The sequence below is a fragment of the Photinus pyralis genome, unplaced genomic scaffold (assembly GCF_008802855.1).
Source record: "Photinus pyralis isolate 1611_PpyrPB1 unplaced genomic scaffold, Ppyr1.3 Ppyr1.4_LG5, whole genome shotgun sequence".
Classification (NCBI taxonomy): Eukaryota; Metazoa; Arthropoda; class Insecta; order Coleoptera; family Lampyridae; genus Photinus; species Photinus pyralis.
Window position 1 is genome coordinate 40641807 of NW_022170596.1, and position 25464 is coordinate 40667270.

Here is a 25464-nt window from a genome sequence, read left to right on the forward strand (position 1 = left end):
TTTTTTCCGATGTTATTTGAACAGTTACAGAAAAAATCATAAAATCCATTGCCACTTTTTGAGCTCTACAAGACACTGTTGAGGGATTTTCAATACAACGTTTCGTTTCGCAGAACTCATCATCGAGGGTATTCTTTTGTATGGCCCGTAAAATAAGTACATACTGTCTTGAGAAGTATTTTTTATTACGAATAGGATGACGGCACCCGCAAAAAAAGGTTTCAGCGGAAACCCTCGAGAATCCCTATCGAAGAAATTTTACATTTTTCAGGACATTTGGCCGATAGGTATTCTTGCACGGCAATGCGCGCGGGTGTACCATACTGTTGACACCATCAACCGTTCCAACTTTTGTTTTTTTTGTGCGTTACGTCGTTGTATTCGTAATAAAAAAGTTGACGATGATTTCTCCGAAACGAAAATCTCTCAACGGTAGAGCTCAAAAAGTGTCAATGAAAAAGTGTTTTTTTGCATCTGTTTGAATAACATAAAAAAAAATAAAAACCAAATCGGCAAATTTCGGTTTTCCTTATATTGGACACAGTGTATGTTACCAAAATAAAGTGAATTTAATTGAATATTTGTAAAAATGGGAAATAAGTTGACGATCTGCGGACAGCAGTCACGGCGCAATTCGTAATCTGTCCACGGGAGCGTTGATCATTTTGTCAAGGGTGGGTCAAGGGAGGCCAAGAAATACAACAGATGGGCCAGGGTCCACTACCTGGCGCCACTGACACCCATTTTGATGTTTTCACATTAACTCTGGTTCAGGCTGTTCCGTTTTTCCTCGGACAAGTTACTGCTAAAACATTGTTGAAATTGTAACTTCGTCCTTTGTTTCTTCGTCTGTCCGTGCGATAACTCTTGAACAGAAGGTCCTAGACCTAGAGACTTGACACTCAATTGTAAGTTTCTTTTGGTACTAGGAAGAACCCTTTAAAAATTAGGGACAATAGCCACACGTCATCAAAGTTCAATAATTTGTCGGGTCTTTCGAGACTCCATTGCATCGGTTATAGGCACAACTTCTGGTTATTCCAAATATGGGTCATAATATCATTATTTTTTAAGGATTTTTCTTTGACTATGAAGCCTGCTTCTTGGTCAGCAAAATCCTTATCCACGTTGTAGCTATATCATCTTCTAACTTCTATGAAAACCTTGACATACAAATGAATATGGTAGTAAATTCGTCTGAAGATATAAAAGAATTAGGTTTCTTGGAAGTGACAAAGCTGGTAATATTATTATGATTTTATTATCCTTATTTTGGCAGTGAGTGACCATCGCCGTTGCCAGGTAGTTACTGTATTCCGCATGACGATAACGTTTAACGAGCCTTACGTTAACCCACTTGCAATTAGTAGAAAGGGAACAAGTGCAACAGATGTTTCATACTGAAACAGACCAGCACTTGTGATATTGTAGTCTACGTGTATTGATAGAAAAATGTGCATTCGTTTTGAGTAAGTGAATTTTTAGGGAAAGAGTGCTCATTTGGCTAAAGTGAGATCAAGAAAATTCAATCAACCCAACGGCTTACAACGGGTACTTGGGTACTTAATGAATAGCTAATTTTTTTGTTGCTGTGAGAGCTCATTATCAATACGAAATCATGACAATTTTACGACGCTTTGTGTACTTTTTTATTTTGCAATCCCTTGATTTGACTTTAGCCGGATAGGCACATTTTTTCAGCTGTTTTTTTAGATTTAAAATAAGGAATTAGAAAAAAATATATTTCAAACCTACAACATGGGAGATTGTGCGGATGTTGATAGTGTTAGGTCATTTTCGTAAATTTTAAAAACCCAGGTAGCCAATATGATACCATGCAGTTTTGTGGGAGTGATCCATGCGGTTCCTTAAATCTTCCAGTTTTTCTGGTTTACTTCTTTGCTATTTACCCAAAAACCCATATAGTTCACTATATTTTTCGGAAGGATATTTATGAAACAGATTTGATGGAAGCATGCCAACTTTGCGTGACGTGCACAGAAGAACTAACCGTCGGCGTCGTTCCGCATTCAATATAGAAAATTACACTGTCAATGAAGCATACTTATATCACTTTGGATGCCAACAAATATGTGCACATTTAGGAAATGTAAAAAAAGTTACCGAGAAGTGGAACGGAAGGTTCAATTATAATTTTGCATTAATTAGTTGGGCACAAATTTCATTTTGTCACACGGTGGTGATGAAGTCTCCAAGCAACGAATGTTGGGGTATGGTGAAATCAGCTCGTCATTTAGAATCACAATATTTGAGATCCAAGAGGTCATATCTTTTACGAAACGTCTTAAAGGTTTGGTTTATTTGCATCCATTTTTTACTAACTAGGGTTCGAACTCGCAGCCTTCTGATTAGCAGTCGCTAAACGCATTCACCGCGCCAACCGCATCGGTTACATCACGTATATAAATATCAAAATTCAAAATCCAATTTTTTAGAAGAACAGAAGGGCTAGAATATAATTTGGTGGCGATCCATGGTTGTAGGTTCCGAAATGAAACCTTTATCATAAATCAGGAATTTAAGACATTGTATCCGGAAGATGGCAAGTTGCCGAAACTGGTCGCTTTAGATTATTATCCGTTCCAACTTCTCTTCTTTTATTAAACAACATTGATATATTTAGTGTTCTCTTCCACCAAAAGTATCTTCTCGGTCATATAATTTATTTATCTACGGTTGTATTAATTTGTTTTCGAAGTTAAATAGTAAATGAGTGATTCTAACAAAGCATGCCGTCATACAAAAAATCTTTTTTCTGTTGGTAGGTCACGGAAAGGCGAATCTATTTTCCAACTTATTGGACATAACAATGCCTTACATTTCTGTGAAGTGATTCATTATTCTATTTAAAGGGAAAGTGGACTATGTTTAGCTTAGGGTGAATCAGAGGTGGTTTAATTTCAGCAGTAAGTAATTTAGTACCCAGCTGTAGTATTCACCTTAAACTTCTAACACAAAAATATCAGAATTTGATATTGCTAGTATATTCACTCACAGTGGTCATTTTCTTGTCGCTTATTCAATTTGCATTTTAAATTATCTTATCCTGGCGTCCAACAAATTAAATAATTATGAAGCACGTGAAAAATTGTCGAAAAAGTTTCTTATTTGAATACAATGTAAAACTTACACAATTGTCTTATGCTCGGTCTTATGTTCAAAAATTTAATTGGTAGTAGGTTTCTTAAAATTATTATAGCTATAACGTAACCTTTCTGAAAGGAAAACGGGCATAAAAAATTGGGTGATTACTAGAACCACTATGCATCGTGCTTCAAGATTTTGGACATTTTTAAGATTACAGTTGTCAAAAAGTTAATTAAGTTGATACGACTGATTCCCCTGTAGGATAATTAGACATTGACCCGGACATTTAAGATAACAAGGTAAATATTGGTGAAAATATTGAGTATAGCTATATTCCAAAATTCCCAAAAAAATTCCTCCTGGAGAAAATCCGCCGGATTTAAATCATCGCCATCTTGGATATGTCGAATGTTACGCATATCGAGTGAACCGACCATCAGATTATATTCGATTTTGCGCCAAATTACTTCATATAGGCTGCGGTACCTTCCAAAATACTAAAACTAATAAATATAGAACAATTTTAGTGCTCGAGAAAGAATACTATTTATTTAAATGCTATAAACGAAAGCAAAAGGCGTAAATACAGCCATAAGGAAGAAATAAAAAGACAAAAGTTAGATGATGGCTGTACTCTGATGACAAACAAAACATTAGAGATCCGATGAAGTCACCAAAAGGTCAGCTACAGAAAATATAGCTTTCGTTATAAGCCAGATTCAAATTATTCTATTTTAGACTCCAAATACAGTCCACAAAATAATTAAAAGACCCAAATACTAAGAAAAAATGAAATTATGTTGATCGATGTTTTTAGAAAAATTTCAATTATTAACATTTATCTTAATTCCCAACTGCAAATTCATCAGATTAGTACAATGTGTGAATGTTTTTAATAAATGTGCAAAGTTCGCGCATTTTCTTTTTGAGACCGCTGAAAAACTATACGACCATAAATGTTTTCATCTTATCAGTGGTCTCCTCGATATGTGCTACTGCCTTTCCTTTTTTTCACATCGAATCGACTATGGTCAAAGATAAGGTGAAGGGTGGGGGACGTCATTTAACCAATGATTCCAGCTATAGGTTTCGTGTTCAAACAGATTTCAAACAATTTTGTTAGAAAGACGACTAAACGCTGTGCTTCGAAGAGCGCGCAGAAGAAATGACCTAGTCAGACGTTAAAAAATGGAGTTTTGTACTTTTGCTGAGGAGAAGTTGATGAAAAAGATCTCTTTTTGTGTCATTAGTATATTACCATTACCACTTATTTTTAGCTAATCTACGATAGTGACTTTATCATTGCGCCTTATCCGAAGTTTACGTCTCTACGGTAAATAAATCATCTAATCACAGATTTCATCCTACGCAGTTGAAAAGTAGCGGAACAGTTTTGCAACCGCATACCACCTTCAATGTTATTCTAATAATTTATCGAAACACGCCAAAGTCGTAAAATCGCTTTATATCGATTGCACTTTTGCAGGAGTTTATAGCGACCATAAACTTGCTTGGTACCCCCTACCTTTCGCGAATGAACATTACGTGCTGGTCTCGGTGCTGGTACAACCTTTATGAATCACCAAGGGAGTTGATGATGTTTACGTAACCGCCATTCTATAATCGAAAGGGATTTCATCTCGAGTAGTGCACTTCTGTAAATTACCCCGCAAAATTGGTTTATTTCTGAAACTGAAGGATTTCGCATTAAGAATCTACTGTTGGCTGGAAGATGGTCGAAGCATTGATAAATAAAAAAACAGGCTATTTTATACTTATTCACCATCATAATATAAACAAATATTGATATACATATTTTAATATGTTTCCTGTTCTCTTTTCAACGTAGTAAATGCGACGTAAAAATGTATAGTGAAAATCTACAGATCTACCGTAGTCGAAAAGTAGCCCCAATATTCATTCGATGTTAGCTTTTATGAATTTTTCCAATTTTAACAGGAAATAAAATGCATCTCTGCCAATAAGTCAACTCAGGAGCTGATGATTTTGGTATTTTTGTCAGATAATAAATCAATTTGAATGGCTGTAATTATCTAGCACGGTTACAAAAAGATGACAATTTATATCCTGATCCAGAAAACCCACAATTTCCAGTCAATATAATATGCTTTCAGCAAGATGGAACACCGCCCCATTTCCAAATCAATATTTGGCAGTACTTCAACGGAATATTTTCTGGATAGGGAGGAGAGGAACCATGAAATGCGTCCTTACACTTGTTTATAATGGAACGGTGACCCCTCTTAAGACGACTTAAGAAGACGCTTAAGATTTCGGAAATCGGTACCTGACATATTGTCTAAAATGTTTTGTCGAATGACAAAAATTGAATAATAGGTATATATGGTGTTATATTTAAAATAACAAAGTTAGTATTGGCATCTGGCCAGAAAATGTGCAACTAAAATACCAATGGACGTGTTCAAGTGTTTTTTGACGCGCCTCCATTTGTTCATTATAAATATTCCATTGGTTGATCATATTAGTGATCTTTCGAAGTTCCAGCCATATTGCCATAAATCGCGCTATACTTTGTACCTATTCTCTTCTAGAAATTTCGTTTTTGTTTTCTACCTCCGTCACATTTCAGAACATAATGTTCGTGTCCTCTTTCTCCTTTCTAAATTTCCGTTTCTTCCCTCCTCCTCTCTTACTGCCGCCCTTTAATCTTGCCTCCTCCTCTGCCGTCCTCTTATTCTCGGCACTCTGTACCTTCTTTCTTTCAAAGTCAACTTGTATCCCGTCAGCTTTTCCTTACTTCTCATAATTTTTTTCAGGAAATTATTTATATTTGCGAAAGTAATATGAATGAGTCACACCGCGTAGGTGCACATCGTATTAATTAAAACACGTTGAATCAGCAGGAACAGCTATATTTAGTTGTGTTTTATATTTTTGTAGAAATTGACGTTCTCTTGAGTCTAGACCCTCTATAGCAATTCGGATACAATTAAAAGTGACCCCAGACGGGAAGCGTGAAAGCTCGTTAGCTCATAATTTTGACATAATTCTTGAATCGATTCACAGTAATTATTGTCCATTTTATCTCGATTGATATTACGTATTACTTTTAATCCTGATATAAAAATATTTCTTGATAATGAAGGCAAAGTATGGTCTTTCGAAATGGCTCGCGAAACAATGAAATTACACAAGATAAGAGAGATAAGGAATCTAAATTTAAAAACTTAAATAACATCAGTCCATGAAACGACTGAACGTCGCCAAAAATCAATTTAAATAAAGCGAGAAGTGAGGGAAATCTCGAGGGAAATGTTAAAATGAAAAGCAATGGTTTTCTGTGTTATACAGGGTGTTCCTATATATGATGTAAATACGAAAGGGACCAATTCTTTGTGTTATTTTATGATTAAAAGTTCATAAAAGCATAGGTCCGCTTAGTTACCGATTTACAGGGTGTTAAATTTCACGATTTTGTTTTTTATAGGTATCCTGCAGTTTTTGAGATATTTGGCTCAAATTTGGAATATGTTACGCTGAAGGGCTTACAACCTTGATTATGTAAATGGTAGTGAGAATCTACTGGGGGATGTTTTTTTAGAGGTCATGTGCCATTTTCTACCCCTGAACTTTTTTTTTCGCCGCTGGTAGATTGTAAAATAAGATATTGTTTTTCTGGTTTGTTTAGAAACTTTTTAAAGGTCTCCTGTAATTTTTTCGTATCCGTGGCAGCTAACGAGAAAAAAAATAAGTCAATTTTTGGTAGCTAAATGAAAGAAACAAAAATGTAAAATGGTCCAGTAGGCCCTGGCTTTATTTGGATAATCTCTTGGTTTTATTATGTAGTTTTGTTAGTTCGCATTTGAATTTTGTGTTTGTAAATTAATCGTGAAATTATAACACCTTGTAGATCGATCGGTACCGTTATATGAAAATTTACCGTCGGTACTTTATTAAATGCCATTTGGAATTTCTTTTCGGTATATTTTTTTCTATCTGGTGTCCTCAATCTTAATTTTTAGAATCATTTTCTACTTGTTTGAAACATTTTGGAATTTTCTAGCTGATTAATGTGCGAATGGAATTTATTTGAAATTCCCTTTGAGTGTGTCAAATCACTCAAAATTTTGCAACTTTTGGAACATTTTTAATCCGTAAAGCCGTATTTAAGTTGGTAAATTTCTTATTCGCGATGTCGTGCTTCAAATGCTTTAACTTCAAACTAAATTAAATTAAAGCGATTCATTGTGGACGTTGGGGTTAGGTATGTCACGTAATTAAGTTTCCCCATGTGACTTTGTTACGTGTTTCGCAGCAATTGATTTTGAATTATTATCTAATTTATGTTACGTTACGATAGCGGACTTTGTGCTTTTATTGCTAGGAATTTTATTTTTCGACGGAGTAATCCATTTGTTGTCATAGCCATGACGCTTCCCAACTTTGAGAGAATGTAGATACAATCTCCTAGCTTACTTTTGGTAGAGTGTAATGAACTTGATTCTATGTTTGGATATGATAACCATTGCACGGTTTAATATTGGCACGGTAGACACAAACGGGCGAAAAGAATGGGTTATTGAAATACACTGACATTCGTTGAGCCGTAGATTTATTAATTTTGGCATAGTCCCTTGAAAAATCGCATATACGCAGTTGGCATTTTGTATTGACAGAATTATCAAGCACTTACAAATTTGAACATGCCAAAAATGCTGGCGTTCTACCTGAATCATGCCAATTAATCTCAACTCGATCGACTCGGTTTTGTTTTTTAATGTAAATCATCACATCTATTTTTCAAAAAACGAAAACATTCACAAAAGTTATAAAGCGGTTTCTCGTCCAAAGCTTGGCCCGAATTTAGACACCATTAACCGAATTTATAACCCGGTTTCTTTCTGTTGCCAAATACCCACCATTTGCTAAGATTTTGCCAGGAAGTCCTTCCTTTTGATGTTGATTAGTTGTTAACAGATTGGCCAAGATGTATTAAAAAATACATTACATCTATTTATACCAATTATAATATCAATGGTAACTTTTTTGGAAAAGGTCCTCGACGCGTCGCTTTGGTGGTGGAAATACATAATTCAAAATCGTCCCAGTTTCCACAATTTGCTCGAGAGATTAGGATACACCTTTTAAAAAATCCGCTTGATGCTGCGAGATAAAGTAAACATAAATCTGGTTTGAACTAAATCGTTATCGTTTATTTATATTGTATTTACTCCGCTTGCATTCCAAAAATTATAAAACAGTGCGATAACTGCTGGATGTGACTTACACGATTGTAGTCGCTGCTCAGAGTAGCCAGTTGTAAAAGTGTTTATCTGCAGGAAAGTTGATACCATATCGTAGTAGGATGTTTTTACGGTTTGTTCAGGTACAGTTTTACTAATAGTATTTTGAGTTAGTTGTAATGCTTTTTTTACATGGTGAATCGGTTTTCCTAACACGTTCCTATGAAGTTCGCTTGTGCATTGGTAAGTGCAGTACTTTTAGATTCTCTCTAGCCTAAGATGCATTTTCACAAAAAAACGTTTCACTTTTGCACCCGAAACCAGTTGCCATTTGTTTATAAAACAAAGGATCTGTTTATTTAACATAAGTGTAGAAACGGGTAGCCTACTGCTTTATAAGGTTGTTAATTGTAATGTTTGTCCGTCTCTCCGTGCGTTCAAATGTATGGACATACAGATCTTCCAGTTGCTCCACTCAAGTTTCGTTTTTTATGTTTCGTATGAATCTGTTGATTTTTTCGTTCCTTTTTATCTCGCCGATTTTTAGATTCTTCACATTCTCTGAAATCTTTTAGATTCTTCGCTTCGGTGTGTTCGAATCTTCAAATGATTCAAATTCTTCATTTTGAAATTATTCAGATTGTGTTTTTCATTAAAATATTTTCAATGTTTTCTCTTGAATAATTCTTCAATTATAGGTTTATAGGTGGTGATTTATGGGCGTCTATCAATTTGTCCTTCCGGGTGTCGGAGGTAGAACAAGAAATGTGGATTCATCAAATTACTATGCTTCCATTTCTTTGACTTCTTCAAACCACAAGATTTTCAGGTTTTTAAAAGGTGTGGAGTCCTTCGGTTCCTTTGAGTCCTGCATTTTTTTCTTCCGTTTTTCCGTTTCCGGTTCTTCAAATTCTTGCCCCTGGTTAAAGTCGGAATTATGAGAAGGAATGCAAAATACATTTATAGAAAAGCTCAAAACTACGGTACTTACGAAACGTAACTTACCTATTCCGGTTAAAACACCAAAGGCAAAAAGAACTATGATTTAAATGCGGTGCGGTTGTCGAAGTAAATTTACGGAAAGTTTGAAAATTACTGTACTTGGCAAGATGCAAAAGCCAAAAAAGATCTCCGCTAAAAACAACGGCTTTACCTTTTATAAAATTCGACTATGCGATGGAGGGATCGACGGTTTTCCAGCCGACACAGCGTATTCGGATAAGAATGTCCAAAAATTAAAACTTCTTTAATTAATTGTGCGGTGTGCGGACAAGAGTGTAATTGGTCTTAGCATTTAAATTAAGAGCCCTTCTTTTGAGAGCCCCATTCGGATAACGTTTACTGCAACACATTTATTTAGCTACTGTTAATTGCACATACTTAATTGGCCGGATTGAAACGATAGGCCAGTAAGGTTTGTTGTTAATTGGAATTCTTTCGGCCGGCATAAAGGTCGCTTATCAAAATTGATATCGGCGTAAACCTACATTAACTTGCAGTTTTAATGCTCGTAGTAAATTACCATAGGACATTACTTAACGGGAAATTCTAAAATATTAATTTGCCTTCGTCTTCCAATTAACAAGAGCTTTCGAACCCAACAAAAATTGAAATACCTTGACCGGATTTGGCAGACTCGGTAGCGTCGATCAACTTTCAAAGGAACAGAAATTTTCATGAACACTTGACACAATTCTTGGACACGAGAAGAAAAATTTGACATGAAAACTCTTACCAGGTCGCACAATGGGTTCGAATAAACACACAATTAATTGATTGACAATGACAAACTTTAATTCCAAACACATGACACGAACATTAAACAAAATTTCTGAAAGAAAGCTTGCAAAGCTTGTTTGAACAGATTACCTCCGCACTCAGGGATTTGACAAATAAGACACTTACTTACAGTTTTTCTTTTTAAATAATCTAAGTAATCTGGTCGTAAACAAGCTTACGATAAACACTTATCTTCACACATAAACTCTGAAAACTTCAGAACTTCACTTTTTTTAACACATAAATCTTAATTGGTTTGTTGAATACGATGACAATAATGATCGTTGGTTGCGAACGATATACACCTTTATCTTTGATAATAAGAGCTACAGAAAGCCTCACGCTTTTTCTCAACCGTCGCAAACCACCAGTTTTTTTTCATTGTCTCCAGTATTTAAGAGAACACCACTTCCATTATAGAATAATCTCGCTCCTTCGGTATTTACCACAAATGCGCCAATTAAAATTAGTTTAGATAACACCGGCTGTGAAGAAACACGTCCCCGCTTAGCCGAAAATAAAGCGCACATCGTTAAGGGTTATCCCTCTTCTAACAGCGATAAAAACACGTGCGTTAATTAAATGTCGTCCGATATCAAAATCTCTTATCGCAAACGCCCAGATTCCCCAATTTAAAACACGCAATTTCATTATATTATTCGTAAATACCCCCAGATTACTGTACTAAATTGTACATTATTTTAGGTGTTTAAACCGAAATAACGTCTATAAGACGACGTTGATATGTGTTTAATAGGAAATCACAATAGTTGATATAAATTATGTTCAAACCTACTCGTTTTAAGTCAGAAATAAAACACGAATAAATGCTAACGGCATTTTCTTTTGTTTCAGTTTAAATACAGCGTCGAGTGTGTGCGACCAGGGGCAGCGCCGTCGTGTGGTTTTAACAGCCACATGCTAAAGCTGCGATTGGTGACGACCCACTTCTTAAAACAGCCATAGATTTGCAATGTGTCGAGATAGAGATATGAATCCTATTACATAAATATCCAGCTTAACTTTGTAACTGTTTCTTATAGCGTATAATATTCATAATATCGCTTTATACACATAGCTGTTGTAGTCAATTTCGATATTGAGCGAAACATTCGACGTTTTTGCTCTCTTTTAAGGGAGTGCAGTGTAAGTGAGCTATGCTTGTTTCTGTAAATGTGCCAGTTAAACTTATTTATGTGTGGTAGAAGCCTTTTCTTGCTCGTTTTAAACGTTATCCTATTATTATTTCCCTTCATTTGTTCTGTAGTAACCTCAAGCTTATTGTTTAGTTCGTATTTGTAGAGCTTCCTTGCAACAACTCCCCAAATTGAATCACGAAAGTACTGTTGCGTAACTGTTGAAATTTTTAGTGCAGCCACATGGTAGACCAAGACGTTATGAAAACTTCAACCGCAAGAGACGACAAAAGTAAAGAGGTGCGGAAGGAACAAGAAACCAGATTTGGAAAAGTAAAACGGATGATTACAGACACTTTAAGAAAGTCACACAGTCAAACTCCGACGACATTTGAGGAAGCCAAGAGTGCGGCCAAGGCGCGAAAGCGGAAAGAACGGCAAGAAAGTATTGGCTCCATTTCTCAAGAGAGAAAGGTGATCAGATCAAATTCGGAGGAGAGACCTATCGAACCTATCAAGAATAATGACAAAAAAGATATGCGACGCGTTGTTAGTCACGAAGATTTCCAGAAAGCTCATCCACTTCAAGAGCACAACGACACCATTGTCATTTCATTGGTTGAGGCAAACGATAAATACTCGCCCCCTAAAAGTATATACGTGGAAGGACTGGTCTATGATGACTATGAACACGAAAGACGTAGATGGCATGAAAGATTTGCGCCAGCTATGGCTCAAAGAGGAAGAAGATTAAACCACGGGCGGAAGTACAAGAGTAAGCATGTTTCTAAACATCGAATTAACAAGGATGATTTCACAAAAGAAAATGGTGTTGTGTGTACCAACAACAACGACATTAACCGATATGAAACATTTGAAACTCGCAAAAACAACTCTGATAATAACAACCAAACTGAATTACTAACATCAAACCATCAACAAGAAAAAGATCCCTCACCCAGTCCAGTACACACACCAGTTGCATCCACTTTGGATTTAACCACACTCCACCAACAGATCGACTCCTCAGAACCAATGCCGTCGAGTTCGAGTCAAGAGTTAACAGAGCAAACAGAAACCTTGCCGAGTCTTCTGGTGGCATCAAACAGACTGCTATCGTCGCCGCGTAACTCGATTATGATTACAAATCGAATATACCTGGACCCCAACGTTCAACAAACAAAAGTTTCACTAGGCAAAGATCCAAAGACGCCCATGGAAAAGAAACTGAAGCAACTATCGAAGCAAATCAACTCGCTGAAACGCAAAATAAAAAACTACGATGAAGAGTTTCAGCAAACTTACGGGTATAAATCGTCGCAGGCGGATAAAATGAATGATAAAAACATAAGAAAGTTATATACGGAGCTGAACAAGTTTAAAAGGGAGTACAAACAATTAAAAGGCGATACTAGTTCTACTACAACTACTTTTACTCCAGATGCTAATGTTTGTACCTCCCCAAAACCGGAACTAAATATTAATGATACTTTAGCGGAAATTGAAAAGGTAGGCATAAATAAAAATTTCCTAGTTCAATTTTGTTTTGTTTCTTCACATTCTTTTAGCTATTAGATTTATCCGGTTCTTCAGACTTTCAAAGTATTTATTCTTTGGACCTTTTGGAATTTTTTCTATGCTTCGTTCAAACTTTTCTAATCAGATTTCCAATTTTCTCTTAGTACTCCTAATGGAATTTACCCTTAAATTTAATTTACTATTTTTGGTAATCATTTTTTTGAACACGATATTTAATCACAATCTGAACTGTTTTTTTTAATTTCTGTCGGGCGGTCATGTTTTTGAGTTGCGTAGCTTATAAGCTTTATCAATGTTTGTAATTATCTGCATCCTGTGTAGCTAAACCATGTTTCTTTTTCCCGCCAGAGATTAAGTGAGAAGCGGATAACATCGGAACGCAGCGTTGAGATAGAAGATATGACAAATGAACAAATTATTGATGAAAAAATTGCAATTCAAAAAGCGTTGCTGTATTTAGAATTTCTCCATGGTCGTCCCAGTACAAAAGGTGATCGCGATTTAGTGCGACCGCTTTACGATCGTTACAGAACACTAAAACGAATGATGGCTAAAATTTCATTGGTACGTTGCATCAATTTTTAAACTCCCTTGTAACACGCGTCTTTTGCCTATTACAGAGCACCAGCGCCGTGAACGAACTAGCCACGATCCACGAACACGAAACAATGGATTTTGTATCTTCAACCCCACAAACTTCCGAAACCGAAACGGACAAATTTAATCCATCTGCCAGTACAGATAGCGACACTGATATTTCATTGGGAGAAAGTTTCCACACTCTGACACTGAACGAATTGTTACAGCAACAGCAAGACATGAACGAGGAGAAAAAGAAGTTGAGAAGGTCTTTGAAAGAATTCGAAAATGAAATGCAAACCAAAACTGGAAGGAAATTACAAAAAGATGATAAAATTCTGATGTCGACAGTTTACAGTTCTTACAAGAAAACGAAAGCTAAATTAAGACTTTTAGATGCTTTAATTGCTAAGCAAAAGACCTAGATATTTTTTTTGATATTTTTTTCTTTGCCGTGTTCAGCCCAGGTGCTATTTTTATTTAGACTGTTTGACGCGCGAGACATATTTCATGAATTTTCGCATTTTTAGGTAATGTTTTAATTACCTTTTAGGAAGACGAACAATATTTGAGTATTATGTATCTACCTAGAGCGATATGATAGATTTGATATTGGAACTATTTAACTTTTGATCATTATTGACTTAGTGAGAATTTTACTATTTTACTTGAACTATACTTGATATAGCTAAGGTTCAGTTTAAGTTTATACGCCTCGTTATAGTTGGTGTATCTAAAACCTTAGGGTCCCTTTACCAATTACTATATTTAAATAAAGAAACGATTAACAATTTGTGTTTAATTCAGATTTGATTGCAGCAGAGTTTGAGCAGTGGACTACTTCGTCTGAAAGCTACCAACCATGTATATTTATCGTTATACATTCAGCAATTTCGTTGGGAAAACGTCCAAACACTCGACCCCGTAGTGTGAATTTTGGATCTCTTGATTCCCCCATCAAAAGTGTGATTCCGTTGAGCAATTGCAGTGCAATTATGTCATGGCCGTAGCCAGAAGGGAGCAAGAGCGGACAAAGACCGGTCTTGGAACCCACATTGCCCGCTTTTTAAAGTTGCTTAATGTGACGCAATACAGTATGCACATAAACGACCACATATAAAGGTAGGTGCTTGGTATTCGGAATTATGCCGACTATGCCTTATCTCGCACAAGTAACCTCAAAAGTCTAACTGACGTGACGGATTCCTTCAACCTATACTCGTTGTACCTACCAGAATTACCAGTAACACCTGCAGCGCCCTAGATTACATTATCACTAATTTACCGCCTTCCTCCGTAAAGGACTGTTCCGTGTTTGATCCTGGCCTATCCGATCATACGGCACAAATCTGTAGCTGGAAATTAAACCCTATGTGTACGAATTATAAACAAACACCCCAAACGGGAATGCGGAAGATTACCAAATCTTCCATATCCGAATTTAAAACATTATTTACAGGCTCACTGGTAGATATCGGGAAATGCAACAACATTGACATTGCCTTCTCTAAATTTTGGTGCACCTTTGAGTGGTGTTTTAACGTAGCCTTCCCCAGTAAAACGCGATCGGTGAAGAACGGCAAATCCTCGGTAAAGGAGTTCCAATACCCACAGGAGCTGTACGCGACTCTTAAGCATTTTAAACACCTAAATTGGATCCGTAAAACTTCAGCGAATCCAAATCTTAACACCACCTACAAAGAAATGAAGAGACACCTGGAAAAGCAGATTAAAGATGAGAAAATCAAATACTACTCCAATATGATACATACCTCCTCGAATAAGTCAAAAACGCTATGGGATATAGTACGTAGAAGGTCAAACAACCCTACTAGGGGTAACTTGTCCATACGTAATACGCATGGACTAATCATTACAGATTCACANGGATATAGTACGTAGAAGGTCAAACAACCCTACTAGGGGTAACTTGTCCATACGTAATACGCATGGACTAATCATTACAGATTCACAGGAAATATCAAACTATTTTGGTAATTTCTTTGTCGACTCTATCGAAAAGCTAGTTAGATCAAACTTTACGCTCCCCAGAGATTGCAGCGTTATCGACAACAATATGTGCCCTGTTTCGTTTTTCATGACTCCCGTCTCAGAAACGAGTGTTCTAAACGTCATAAACTCACTAAGTAACAAGAAATCGTGTGGACCTGATGAAGTTCCCATCGCTATCATTAAGGACTGCCGGTCTACCTTCGCCCATTATCTTAGCATGTTAATCAACATATCAACTGAATGTGGAAAGTTTCCTTCCCAACTGAAATCTTCTAAAGTCGTTCCAGTGCACAAAAAGAAGGATCCACTGGATCCAGGCAACTACCGCGCGATCTCACTGCTGTCCATCTTCTCCAAAATTATTGAAAATATAGTCTGCGAGAGATTGACACTGTTCTTGAATAACAACAACCTACTAAGCTCATCGCAGTACAGTATGGCTTCAGAGAAAACCATTCCACTGAAACGGCCACAATAGACTTTACCCAGGTAGTTCATAATGAACTGGACCATGGTAAAGTTGTGTTAGCGGTATTTCACATCTCTCGTGCATTCGATACTATTGACCATATCTTAGAGAAGGAAAGAGTCTAAGGACCATATGATACTGTCTGAGAAACTAAATACGATTGGCATCAGTGTAATGTATTAGGGAATTTTACTATTATAATTGGTAACGGAACCTACCGTACCGGGAGAACTTCATGTATATATGTATGTAAAAATGACAGTGCACAATAAATGTAATTATGTTGAATTATATTTTCGTATTTTACAAGTATCGTACATAACAAGTGGTGTCAGAAGTGGAATTACAACTCGTGTTTGATTGCTACCACAGTGTCTGTAATTGCAATTTTTTGGTTATCAAAAATACACCAGGTGCCAACTATCGTGATCGTCTCGTCTAATGATATCGGCGTAATCATTCCGTTGCACGTGTGTAGTGACCTTTTGCCTCTAAGCCTTTTGCTCTTTCGCGCAATTCATTATAGCATTGATTATACACGTGTATAATCAATGATTATAGTAATCAAGGACTCGATTTATCAACCTAACGTACAGGATACTTCAAACAATCGATATGGCAAACGTACCTCCGGAATTATTGCAATCATTCGCGCAATTAATTGCAACCGCTCTGCGGGAAAATGCTGGTGGAAACCCAAACGTCCAGGCGGAGGCCACAGTTTCCCACTCAAAACCACCGGGATTTTCTATGTCGGAATATCGTACGACAGATGGTACAACGGTACAGGACTATTTCAAGAGATTTGATTGGGCACTCGAACTAAGTAAGGTACGTGAAGATCAATTCGCAATGTATGCTCGTGTTCACATGGGTTCTGAGCTAAATAATGCACTCAAATTTCTTGTTAGCCCAGCAGAACCTGAAACTGTGTCATATAATGATTTAAAACAAACACTGATAAATCATTTTGATCGTGCAACAAATAAATATGTAGAGAGCATACGTTTCCGGAATATTGTTCAGCAAAAAGGTGAATCATTAACCAATTTTGTCCTTCGCTTAAAACAAGGAGCTGCCAAATGTGAATATGCAGCGTTTCTTGACCGCATGCTAATCGAACAACTACTTAATGGGCTGGAATGTCGGGAAATGTGTGATGAAATCATATCAAAGAACCCGGAATCATTTAAGAAAGCATATGAAATCGCACACACATTGGAGGCTACACGTAATTCGTCAAATAATGTGAGGACAGCACACCCATCGGCAACTGTGGAAAGTACAAACAAGCTAGGGTACGCGCCACCAAAGAACAAGCACAAGAAGTCTCAATTTCATAAGCGATCGTCATCACGTGGTCAAATGCAAGACCTCAAGGGTTCTCAAGGAATCGGCCAAAACAGTAATGATGTTCAATCATCATGCAATGGGTGCGGTGGTCAACATGCACGTGTCAAATGTCCTTTTCGAGATGCCTCGTGCCACACTTGTAACAAGAGAGGTCACATCTCAAAGGTATGTAGAAAAAAGTCATCTGCTCAGAGTACCACTAACCAAGTAATTGAAGCGCCTCAACCGGCCAATTATATTGATATTCTCCATCAATTTAACACAATTAATGAGATAAATGGAATGTCTAAGCAGATGATCAACGTAAACATTGATGGTCATGATATTAAAATGGAATTGGATACAGGGGCACCTTGTGCCATTATGAGCAAACAACGTTTAGATTCAATTAATCCTAACTTACCATTAAAGAAATCTGACCGCCAGTTCAGCAGCTATACAAAACATAGTATTAATTGTATTGGTATAACATCTGTCCGAGTTACAGTTGGCAAAACGTTAAGAACTTTGGATCTTTATGTTGTGGAGGAGAATTATGACTCTCTTTTTGGACGAGAATGGATAAGGGCTTTTGTTAACGAAATCAACTTTATTCAACTATTCTCTTCACGTGATCAACTCCATACAATTTCTTCAAAGGTGCCACAACTTTCTCGAGAGCAGCAGCAACAAATTAGTAACTTGCTATCACAATATGATGACATATTCAGCAACACGGCAGGGAAACTAAGCGGACCACCAGCTCAAGTACACCTTAAGGCAGATGCAGCACCGGTTTTTGTTCGCGCCCGAGAGATACCTTTGGCCTTACGTTCCATATATGCTAAGGAGATCGATGACAAGATAGCAGCTGGATTCTTCGAAAGGGTCGATTATTCAGAGTGGGCTTCGCCAACTCATGTAGTAGTGAAGAAAAATGGTAACATTCGCATCACTGGGAATTATAAGCCAACCGTAAATCCACGGATGATCATTGACGAGCACCCCATCCCGAAAGCGGAACACATTTTTGCTCGGATGAAGCATTCCAAACTTTTCTGTCATCTGGACATCACTGATGCCTATACACACTTAGCAGTTGATGACAAATTTCGCGAAGTATTGACGTTGAATACACCAACCCATGGTTTGATTCGTCCGACCAGAGCTATCTATGGAGCAGCGAACATCCCAGCCATATGGCAACGTCGGATGGAAACGGTTTTGAAGGACCTTCTCAATGTCGTAAACTTCTTTGATGACATCCTTGTCTTTGCCGAAAGTTTTGAACAACTGCTGAGAACACTTCAAGCCACCCTGGACCGAATGCGCCAACATGGGTTACGCCTCAACCGATCAAAATGTGTCTTCGCCACAAACTCAGTAGAATTCTTAGGACACAAAATCGATGAACGAGGTATTCACAAATCTGACAGCCATATTCGAGCAATACGAGACGCACCAAAACCGTCAACGCCAGAGGAATTAGAATTGTTCATTGGTAAAGCAACCTATTACAATCATTTCATTCCAGACCTAGCAACGATAAGTCGTCCACTCAGAGATATGTTGCTGGCAGAATCATTTACATGGACACCTGAAGCAACACAGGCTTACAACGAATTAAAAAATATTTTAATTTCGCCACAAGTCCTGATGCCTTATGATCCATCTCTCCCACTAGTATTGGCAACAGACGCAAGTAAAATGGGTCTAGGAGCAGTCTTGTCGCATCGCTTGAGCAATGGTGTAGAAAGGCCAATTGCTTACGCAAGCCGCACATTGAGCCTTACAGAACAGCGGTATCCTCAAATGGATAAGGAGGCTCTTGCCATCGTCTGGGCAGTCGATAAATTTTTTTATTATATATATGCTCGCCATTTTGTCTTAATAACAGATCACAAACCTCTCGCACAAATTCTTCAGCCTACGAAATCTCTTCCAGTTTTGTGTATTAGTCGAATGGCGAACTATGCCGACTATTTGTCACATTTTAATTTCGATGTTCAATACAAGCCAACTAAACTTAACACAAACGCTGACTATTGTTCTCGCTTACCAGTAACAACGACCCACAAATCAACACATGCTGTGTCATCAATCGTACTGGAGAGAGAGGAAGAAGAAGACGGGTTTGACAACTTCACCCTAAATCAAATTAAACAATTACCTGTTCGAGCTAAAGACATATCTAGGGAATCGCGGAAGGATGATCATTTGGGGAAAATAGTACAATTGTTGGAGAGGGGACGAAATCTTGGTCGCTATGGATACAAGGCCCCCGAAAAGAACTACACCCTCTCTGGTGGATGTTTGCTGTTTGAACACCGAGTTGTCATTCCGCCAATCTTCCGTCAACCTATCTTAAACGATCTACATGCTGCACATGTCGGCATTGTAAAAATGAAAGGAATTGCTCGATCCTTTGTGTACTGGCCTGGGATCGATGGAGAAATTGAGCAGGTCGCAAAATCTTGCAATGAATGTGCAAAACATGCACACGTACCTCCAAGATTTCGAGAACACCATTGGGAGTACCCGAAAGGGCCTTGGGAGCGCGTGCATATTGATTATGCTGGGCCAGTAGCCGGCATGATGTTACTAATTTTAGTAGACGCATATAGCAAGTGGGTTGAAGTAAAAGTAACAGCGTCGACTACAGCCTCATCAACTATAACCATCCTCGACGAATTATTTGCAACATACGGCGCACCAGTCACCATTGTTTCGGACAATGGTCCTCAGTTTACATCTGAAGAGTTCAAACAATTTCTCCAGTGGAGTGGAGTGAAATATCACAAGTTGTCAGCTCCGTATCACCCATCAACGAACGGTCAAGCAGAGCGCTTCGTACAAAGCGTGAAAGATGCTCTTAAAGCAATGGGCACTAACCGAGATACGTTGAAATCAAACCTTAATGAATTTCTACGCCAGTACAGAAAAGCCCCAAACGCTACCACAGGACAACAACCCTCTCTTCTTTTCCTTGGTCGTGTCATACGTTCGCGACTAGACTTGGTGAGACCCGAAGATACGTATACCAGAATGACGGAAAGAAACCGTAACTCGTTTAATCCATCATTTCGCGTGTTTCAACCAAATCACCTGGTTTACTTCTTATCTGGAAATCCACGACTGGATAAATGGTTACCTGGACGTATTATAACACGCCTAGGTGATCTGCATTACGAGATCGACTTTGAAGGTAAACGCTTTAAACGTCATATTGATCAAATCCGGTCATGCCAACAAACTACTAGTCAAAGTTCTAACCAATCTATGACGACATCTTCAAGTGATAATTCTTCAGCACAGAGACGAGTTCATTTCTATAATAAACCTGAACTGGTTCCTGAAAGAGCTGCAGAATTACCCGAAGCACAAGCTGTTGCGATTCCGCCAGGATCACCAGCTGTACCTCAACGACAGGAGTTCCAGGCCGCGACTCTACCCCAGACTGAACGAAGGTCCACGCGGATTCGGCATGCACCCCGACGATACTCTCCTGATTAAGAAAACAAAGGAGGGAAGAATTGTAATGTATTAGGGAATTTTACTATTATAATTGGTAACGGAACCTACCGTACCGGGAGAACTTCATGTATATATGTATGTAAAAATGACAGTGCACAATAAATGTAATTATGTTGAATTATATTTTCGTATTTTACAAGTATCGTACATAACAATCAGAGGAATAATGAACGATTGGATTTTATCATTTGTATCAAACCGGACCTTCAGAGTTCATGTAAATGGAAAGACCTCTAAAGAATTTTCCAACAGCATTGGAACACCGCAGGGAAGCACGTTGGCCCCTTTGCTGTTCTTGATCTACATTAACGACATGATCGATCAATTATCGGATCATTGTAAAGTTTTTGTATACGCGGACGACACTAACATCGTCGTCTCAGCACCCTCTCTGAAAGAGGCAACATCCAAATTAGAAAAAGTGCTCTCACTATTTACAAAATGGTGCTATAATAACAGACTAGTTGTAAATATTAATAAAACGGCGTGCCTATGCTTTAGCTATGGTGTGCGCAAGTTCGAACTATTCAAAACCAAGAGTATGAAATAAACATTTCAGAAAATGCCAGTTTCCTCGGAACCGTCATTGATTGTAAACTATCCTTCTCCGGACAAGTTGATAAGGTTTGTGCGCAACTAAGTAAACTACACTACGCTTTCCTCAGTTTAACAAACTGTATGCACAAAAGTGCTCTCCTCCCGGTGTACTATGCCAAAGTACAGGCGGTAATGAGCTATAATATTATTGTCTGGGGACAAGCCACCGAAGCCAGCCGTGTGTTCATTTTACAAAAAAGGTTAATCCGGCGTATTTTCAAGCTCCAGTTTAATCAATCTTGTCGGGACACCTTCCGCAACAGTCGGATACTAACGTTCACATCATTATACATATACAAAATCTTGCTTTATATTCATACTTTTAGACGTAAATTTAAAAGATACCGCGATAATCATGACCACCTTACCAGAAAAGGACACCATATGTATTTACCAAGATGTCAACACACCAAATTTAAAAAATCAGTGCATTACGTAGGATGTTACCTCTACAACGCGCTGACAGCTGATATAAAGCAGATTCAGGACTCAAAACTTTTCAAAAAGACGCTGAAAGATTACCTCGTTTCAAAATGCTGCTACACAATTGAGGAGTTTCTTCTTCTTTCAGAAACGTAGTATTTGTTGTAATGAGTTAATTTTTAAATTGTTGTTGGTCTATCTACGTCTCATTCGTGTTTTATCTGTTGTTATTTTATATATACTATATGTATTTGTACTGACTTGCCTCATCTATTGTTAAATAGCTAAAAAGGTTAAAATATATTATTATTATTATTATTATTAATTATTATGATCCCCGGTTTCTTCTTTTCGCACTTTTTTTTTGTTGTTTCACTTCGATTTCTGAGTTCCGCCTGCCCTCTTTTGTCCGAGGGGATGTGGCATCCTATGATTGTTAGTCTTCTTATTTTCATCTTGATTTGGGCCATTGATATACTCTTGCTTTTCCTTCAAATTTCTCCACCTCAATGCATCGGTGCTTCTTGATTACGATTTCCGCAACCCTGCTGGTTCTCTCCTTCTTCCCTCCACGTATCCGTCTACGTCTCCTATCAATTGTGGGTAGAAATCTTCCAGGTTTTCCCTGATGTATGCGTTGATTTCTTTTTTAATCATTTGGTTAATTTCCTGTGAGGCTCTGATGTCACTGGCAATCGCCTCAGTTGGTGCGCAATCGCTCCAAACAGGCAGTCCCCATCCTTATTTATACTGATGCATTCTAGGATGTATTCTTTTGATCGTACTTCTATTTGATCGCTGTTACGAGTACTTGTCTTTAAGGTCTTAATCCTGGTTTGGGTGGTGGGTGCTGTTTATTGATCGCTAAAAGAGATACCTAGGAGAGATAATTTTTAATTGTTAAGTCACCGAGACGTGCCCCTTCAGTCTATCTTTGACCGCCTCGTATATTCTATTGTGTCTGGGAGACTCTAAACTAAAGGTACTAACGAAAGTAAAAAGCGCAAAAAACAGGAAAAAAAAGCCGCTGAAATTTGGTAAGAAAGGTTTCCTTTTTTGTCAATCATGCCTATTAGACCGAAATTTGAGAGCTTAAATATTGTAATTTATGGTTTAGTTTCTTTATATGTCTCCGGTTGACAAGTTTATATTTCCTTTCCCAAGGGTCAATTTGTTCCACCCCGATTCGAAGTAGGTATATTCAATGTAGCTCCCAGTGACTTGCGCCTCTCTATTCTATCTTTTCCCCTTTGTTCACTTTTAAATTAAATTTAGTTTAGCCTTAATTCTAAGTAAGTAAGTGAGTAAGTAAGCAAGTAAGCACTTATCTTAGCGTTACGCCCTTTTTTGTCCTGTTGATTGGAGGTTCCTGCCCTGTCTTCTCACGATTTAATTAGTCTCGCGCGTTATGAATCTTGAGATTAAACTTAAAACTGTAAAAATTCGTAAAATCTCAACCACTGAAGCGATTTCGATTAAATAAGCACTAAACAATTACAAATTTTGTACGCTACCGACTGCACGAGATAATACATTTTTTAAACCTATTATGGATTTAATTCATAAAAAAAATACAAAAAAGATGTGATGATGTTGAATGTAGTTTTGTCCAATTTATTAACTGAGTTTTGTTACTGGTAAATACACCGATTAATTGGCTTTAAATTTCTGTCTGTACCTATGATGTGGTATACAAAATGATATTTATCGCACAATGCGCTGTCCAATGAATTCAATCAACAATCAACAGCCGTTACTGTTACCGATCCAAAAAAGACCTCCTTCCCCACTTGACAAGCAATGTTAAAAAAACGTTTGGTACGTTAAACGAATGTTGCATTTTGAAACAACTCAATTAAACCAAACATTAACGTTATACCAACGATACTTGAATGGCTTTTCTTTCTAAACCGTGGTTACGACGTTTTTGTAATGTTAAAAATTGTAACCTTTTGGACTTGCGTCGCTGGAACGGGACATTATTACGTTAAAATAACATTTAGAAGGCTAACGTTATACCAATATTACTTTGACAACGTTTTTATGCAAAACCTTGTTGCGATGTCACTATAATGTTAAGGAATGTGATGTTATTTGCGTACGTTGACGGAACCATACGTAACTACGTTAGTTCAACTTTTAAAAGATTAACATTACAACAACGACATTTTGGTACTGTTAAGTTGCACAGTTACAGTAACGTTCTTGTAATATTAAAAATGTGCCTTTGGGCATTGCGCAACGAAAAAATAGCTGGTCGGTGACTCATCACTCGGTTTAGCTTCATTTGCAGTTTAACATGTTTGTTGAATGCTGGTTTTCTGTGAATTGAGTGATGTGATTCAAAATAAGTGGAGGATAGTTTGAATTAAGTGCTTAAAAATTGTGGAGTTTTTTGGGTTAGACATTGGCGATTGTGGTTTTTTCATCAAGGATGAACGACAATGACTTCAACAAATAAACTGAATAAGCTATCCATTTACGGCGATTTTTACGTGTTGAATTTCTCTGTATTTTCCACCTTGTACGCATCTTTTTATTTTAAATCAAACAGTTCTACCAGGGTTCCTCCTAGGCGTTAGCAGTATGTAAAAGTACGTAAAACACGTAAATTATTTTATGGATGTATAACCTTACTTTTTTAGAATCTTCCACAATGTCTTTTTCACCAAAACATGACGCGTTCGTCTTAAAGGAACATTATCGAAGGGCAAGTCTACAGGATGGAACATGGACGTATTCCATTCAGTCCTGTCGCCAGCAATTCTATCAAGAATTTCCTGATATCCAACGTTTTCCTACAAGGTATTTTCCATTTACAAATACTCCATGATGCCGAACAACAGTTTTACGATGAACGATTAATTAGCAGAGGATTGTGGTCACCACGTTCTCCAGATCTAAGCCCGTTAGATTTTTTTTTCTGATTTTGAAATACAATATTTTTCGAAATCGTCTGCACATCACTGAGGAACTTCAAAATGCAATCGAAGAGGAACTAATGAACATTACACCAGTAATGTTAGAATGAGTTTTCGATGATAATGAAAATATGTGTGTAACTGTGCATTCTTTATAATGGTGGGACATTTTTAACAATTTTGTGAAGTGATTGATGTGAATGAAATAATTTTTTATACATTAAATTTCTGGTAAAAAATTATTTGAATTATTTTGAATTTGAATTTTTTTACATTGTGCACTTTAGTATCAAAGTGCAAAAATGTTTATTAAAGTACACAATCTGTGACAATACTAAATTACGTTTATGTCATCCTTGTACATTGACGGGCGGTATTATAAAGCCAGACTTAACTTTGTTGTCAGCTAACGGTGTTGTTAAGACATTCCTTAACAACACTGTTAGCTTACAACATAGTAAATATGACTTTAATAATACCAACCGTCAATGTATAAGGATTATATAAACGTAATTTAGTATTGTTTAATAAACATTTTTGTACCACGTTTATACAACATAAGAGAGTTACATCGCATTGGCGTTTATTTCAAACGTTCAATTAACGTTAAATGCTGATGTTATAAAGTGTTATATGATGTAACGTTTGCTAAACGTAGGTATTTAGACGTTACAGAGAAACGTTCTTGAAGGCGGACATTAGCAGTCGCGGTGACGTTAATAGTAAGTTAATGGTACTTATACCCTAACGTTACAAGTCACCATTAAACGTTTATTAAACGCTAATGTTGCACAATTTTGTCATGTGGG

The 25464-nt window shown here is 37.2% G+C and overlaps 2 protein-coding genes across 10 annotated transcripts in view; both read left to right on the forward strand.

The window, feature by feature from the left end:
• The window catches only part of LOC116170258 (protein FAM13A), a 28867-nt gene extending 14710 nt beyond the window's left edge, over positions 1 to 14157 (forward strand). For 2 of the 8 annotated variants that reach the window (XM_031486510.1, XM_031486509.1), the window contains exons 2-5: positions 10968 to 11258; positions 11483 to 12757; positions 13136 to 13351; positions 13408 to 14157. In XM_031486510.1, coding sequence (XP_031342370.1) covers positions 11492 to 12757; positions 13136 to 13351; positions 13408 to 13791 — 1866 coding nt within the window. In that variant the 5' untranslated portion in view covers positions 10968 to 11258; positions 11483 to 11491 and the 3' untranslated portion in view covers positions 13792 to 14157. Of the gene's footprint in view, positions 1 to 1363; positions 1470 to 8339; positions 8577 to 10967; positions 11259 to 11482; positions 12758 to 13135; positions 13352 to 13407 lie in introns of those variants that run through there. The other 6 variants (XM_031486513.1, XM_031486511.1, XM_031486512.1 and 3 more) reach the window with 6 other exon arrangements.
• A 2795-nt stretch (positions 14158 to 16952) lies between these two features.
• On the forward strand, positions 16953 to 20832 carry LOC116171994 (uncharacterized protein K02A2.6-like). Of its 2 annotated transcripts, none has more exons than XM_031489076.1 (2): positions 16953 to 18681; positions 19243 to 20832. In XM_031489076.1, the coding sequence occupies exons 1-2, from the start codon at positions 16959 to 16961 to the stop codon at positions 20691 to 20693; spliced, it is 3174 nt and encodes a 1057-aa protein (XP_031344936.1). In that variant the 5' UTR covers positions 16953 to 16958; the 3' UTR covers positions 20694 to 20832. The 2 variants fall into 2 exon arrangements, with proteins under 2 accessions (XP_031344936.1, XP_031344935.1); XM_031489075.1 differs by having other exon boundaries at positions 17230 to 17366; positions 17419 to 20832.
• Positions 20833 to 25464: the final 4632 nt, after the last annotated feature.

Excerpts from the sequence above, each read along its gene's own strand:
- LOC116171994 (XM_031489075.1), top strand. The coding sequence starts at position 17,484 with ATGTCTAAGCAGATGATCAACGTAAACATTGATGGTCATGATATTAAA.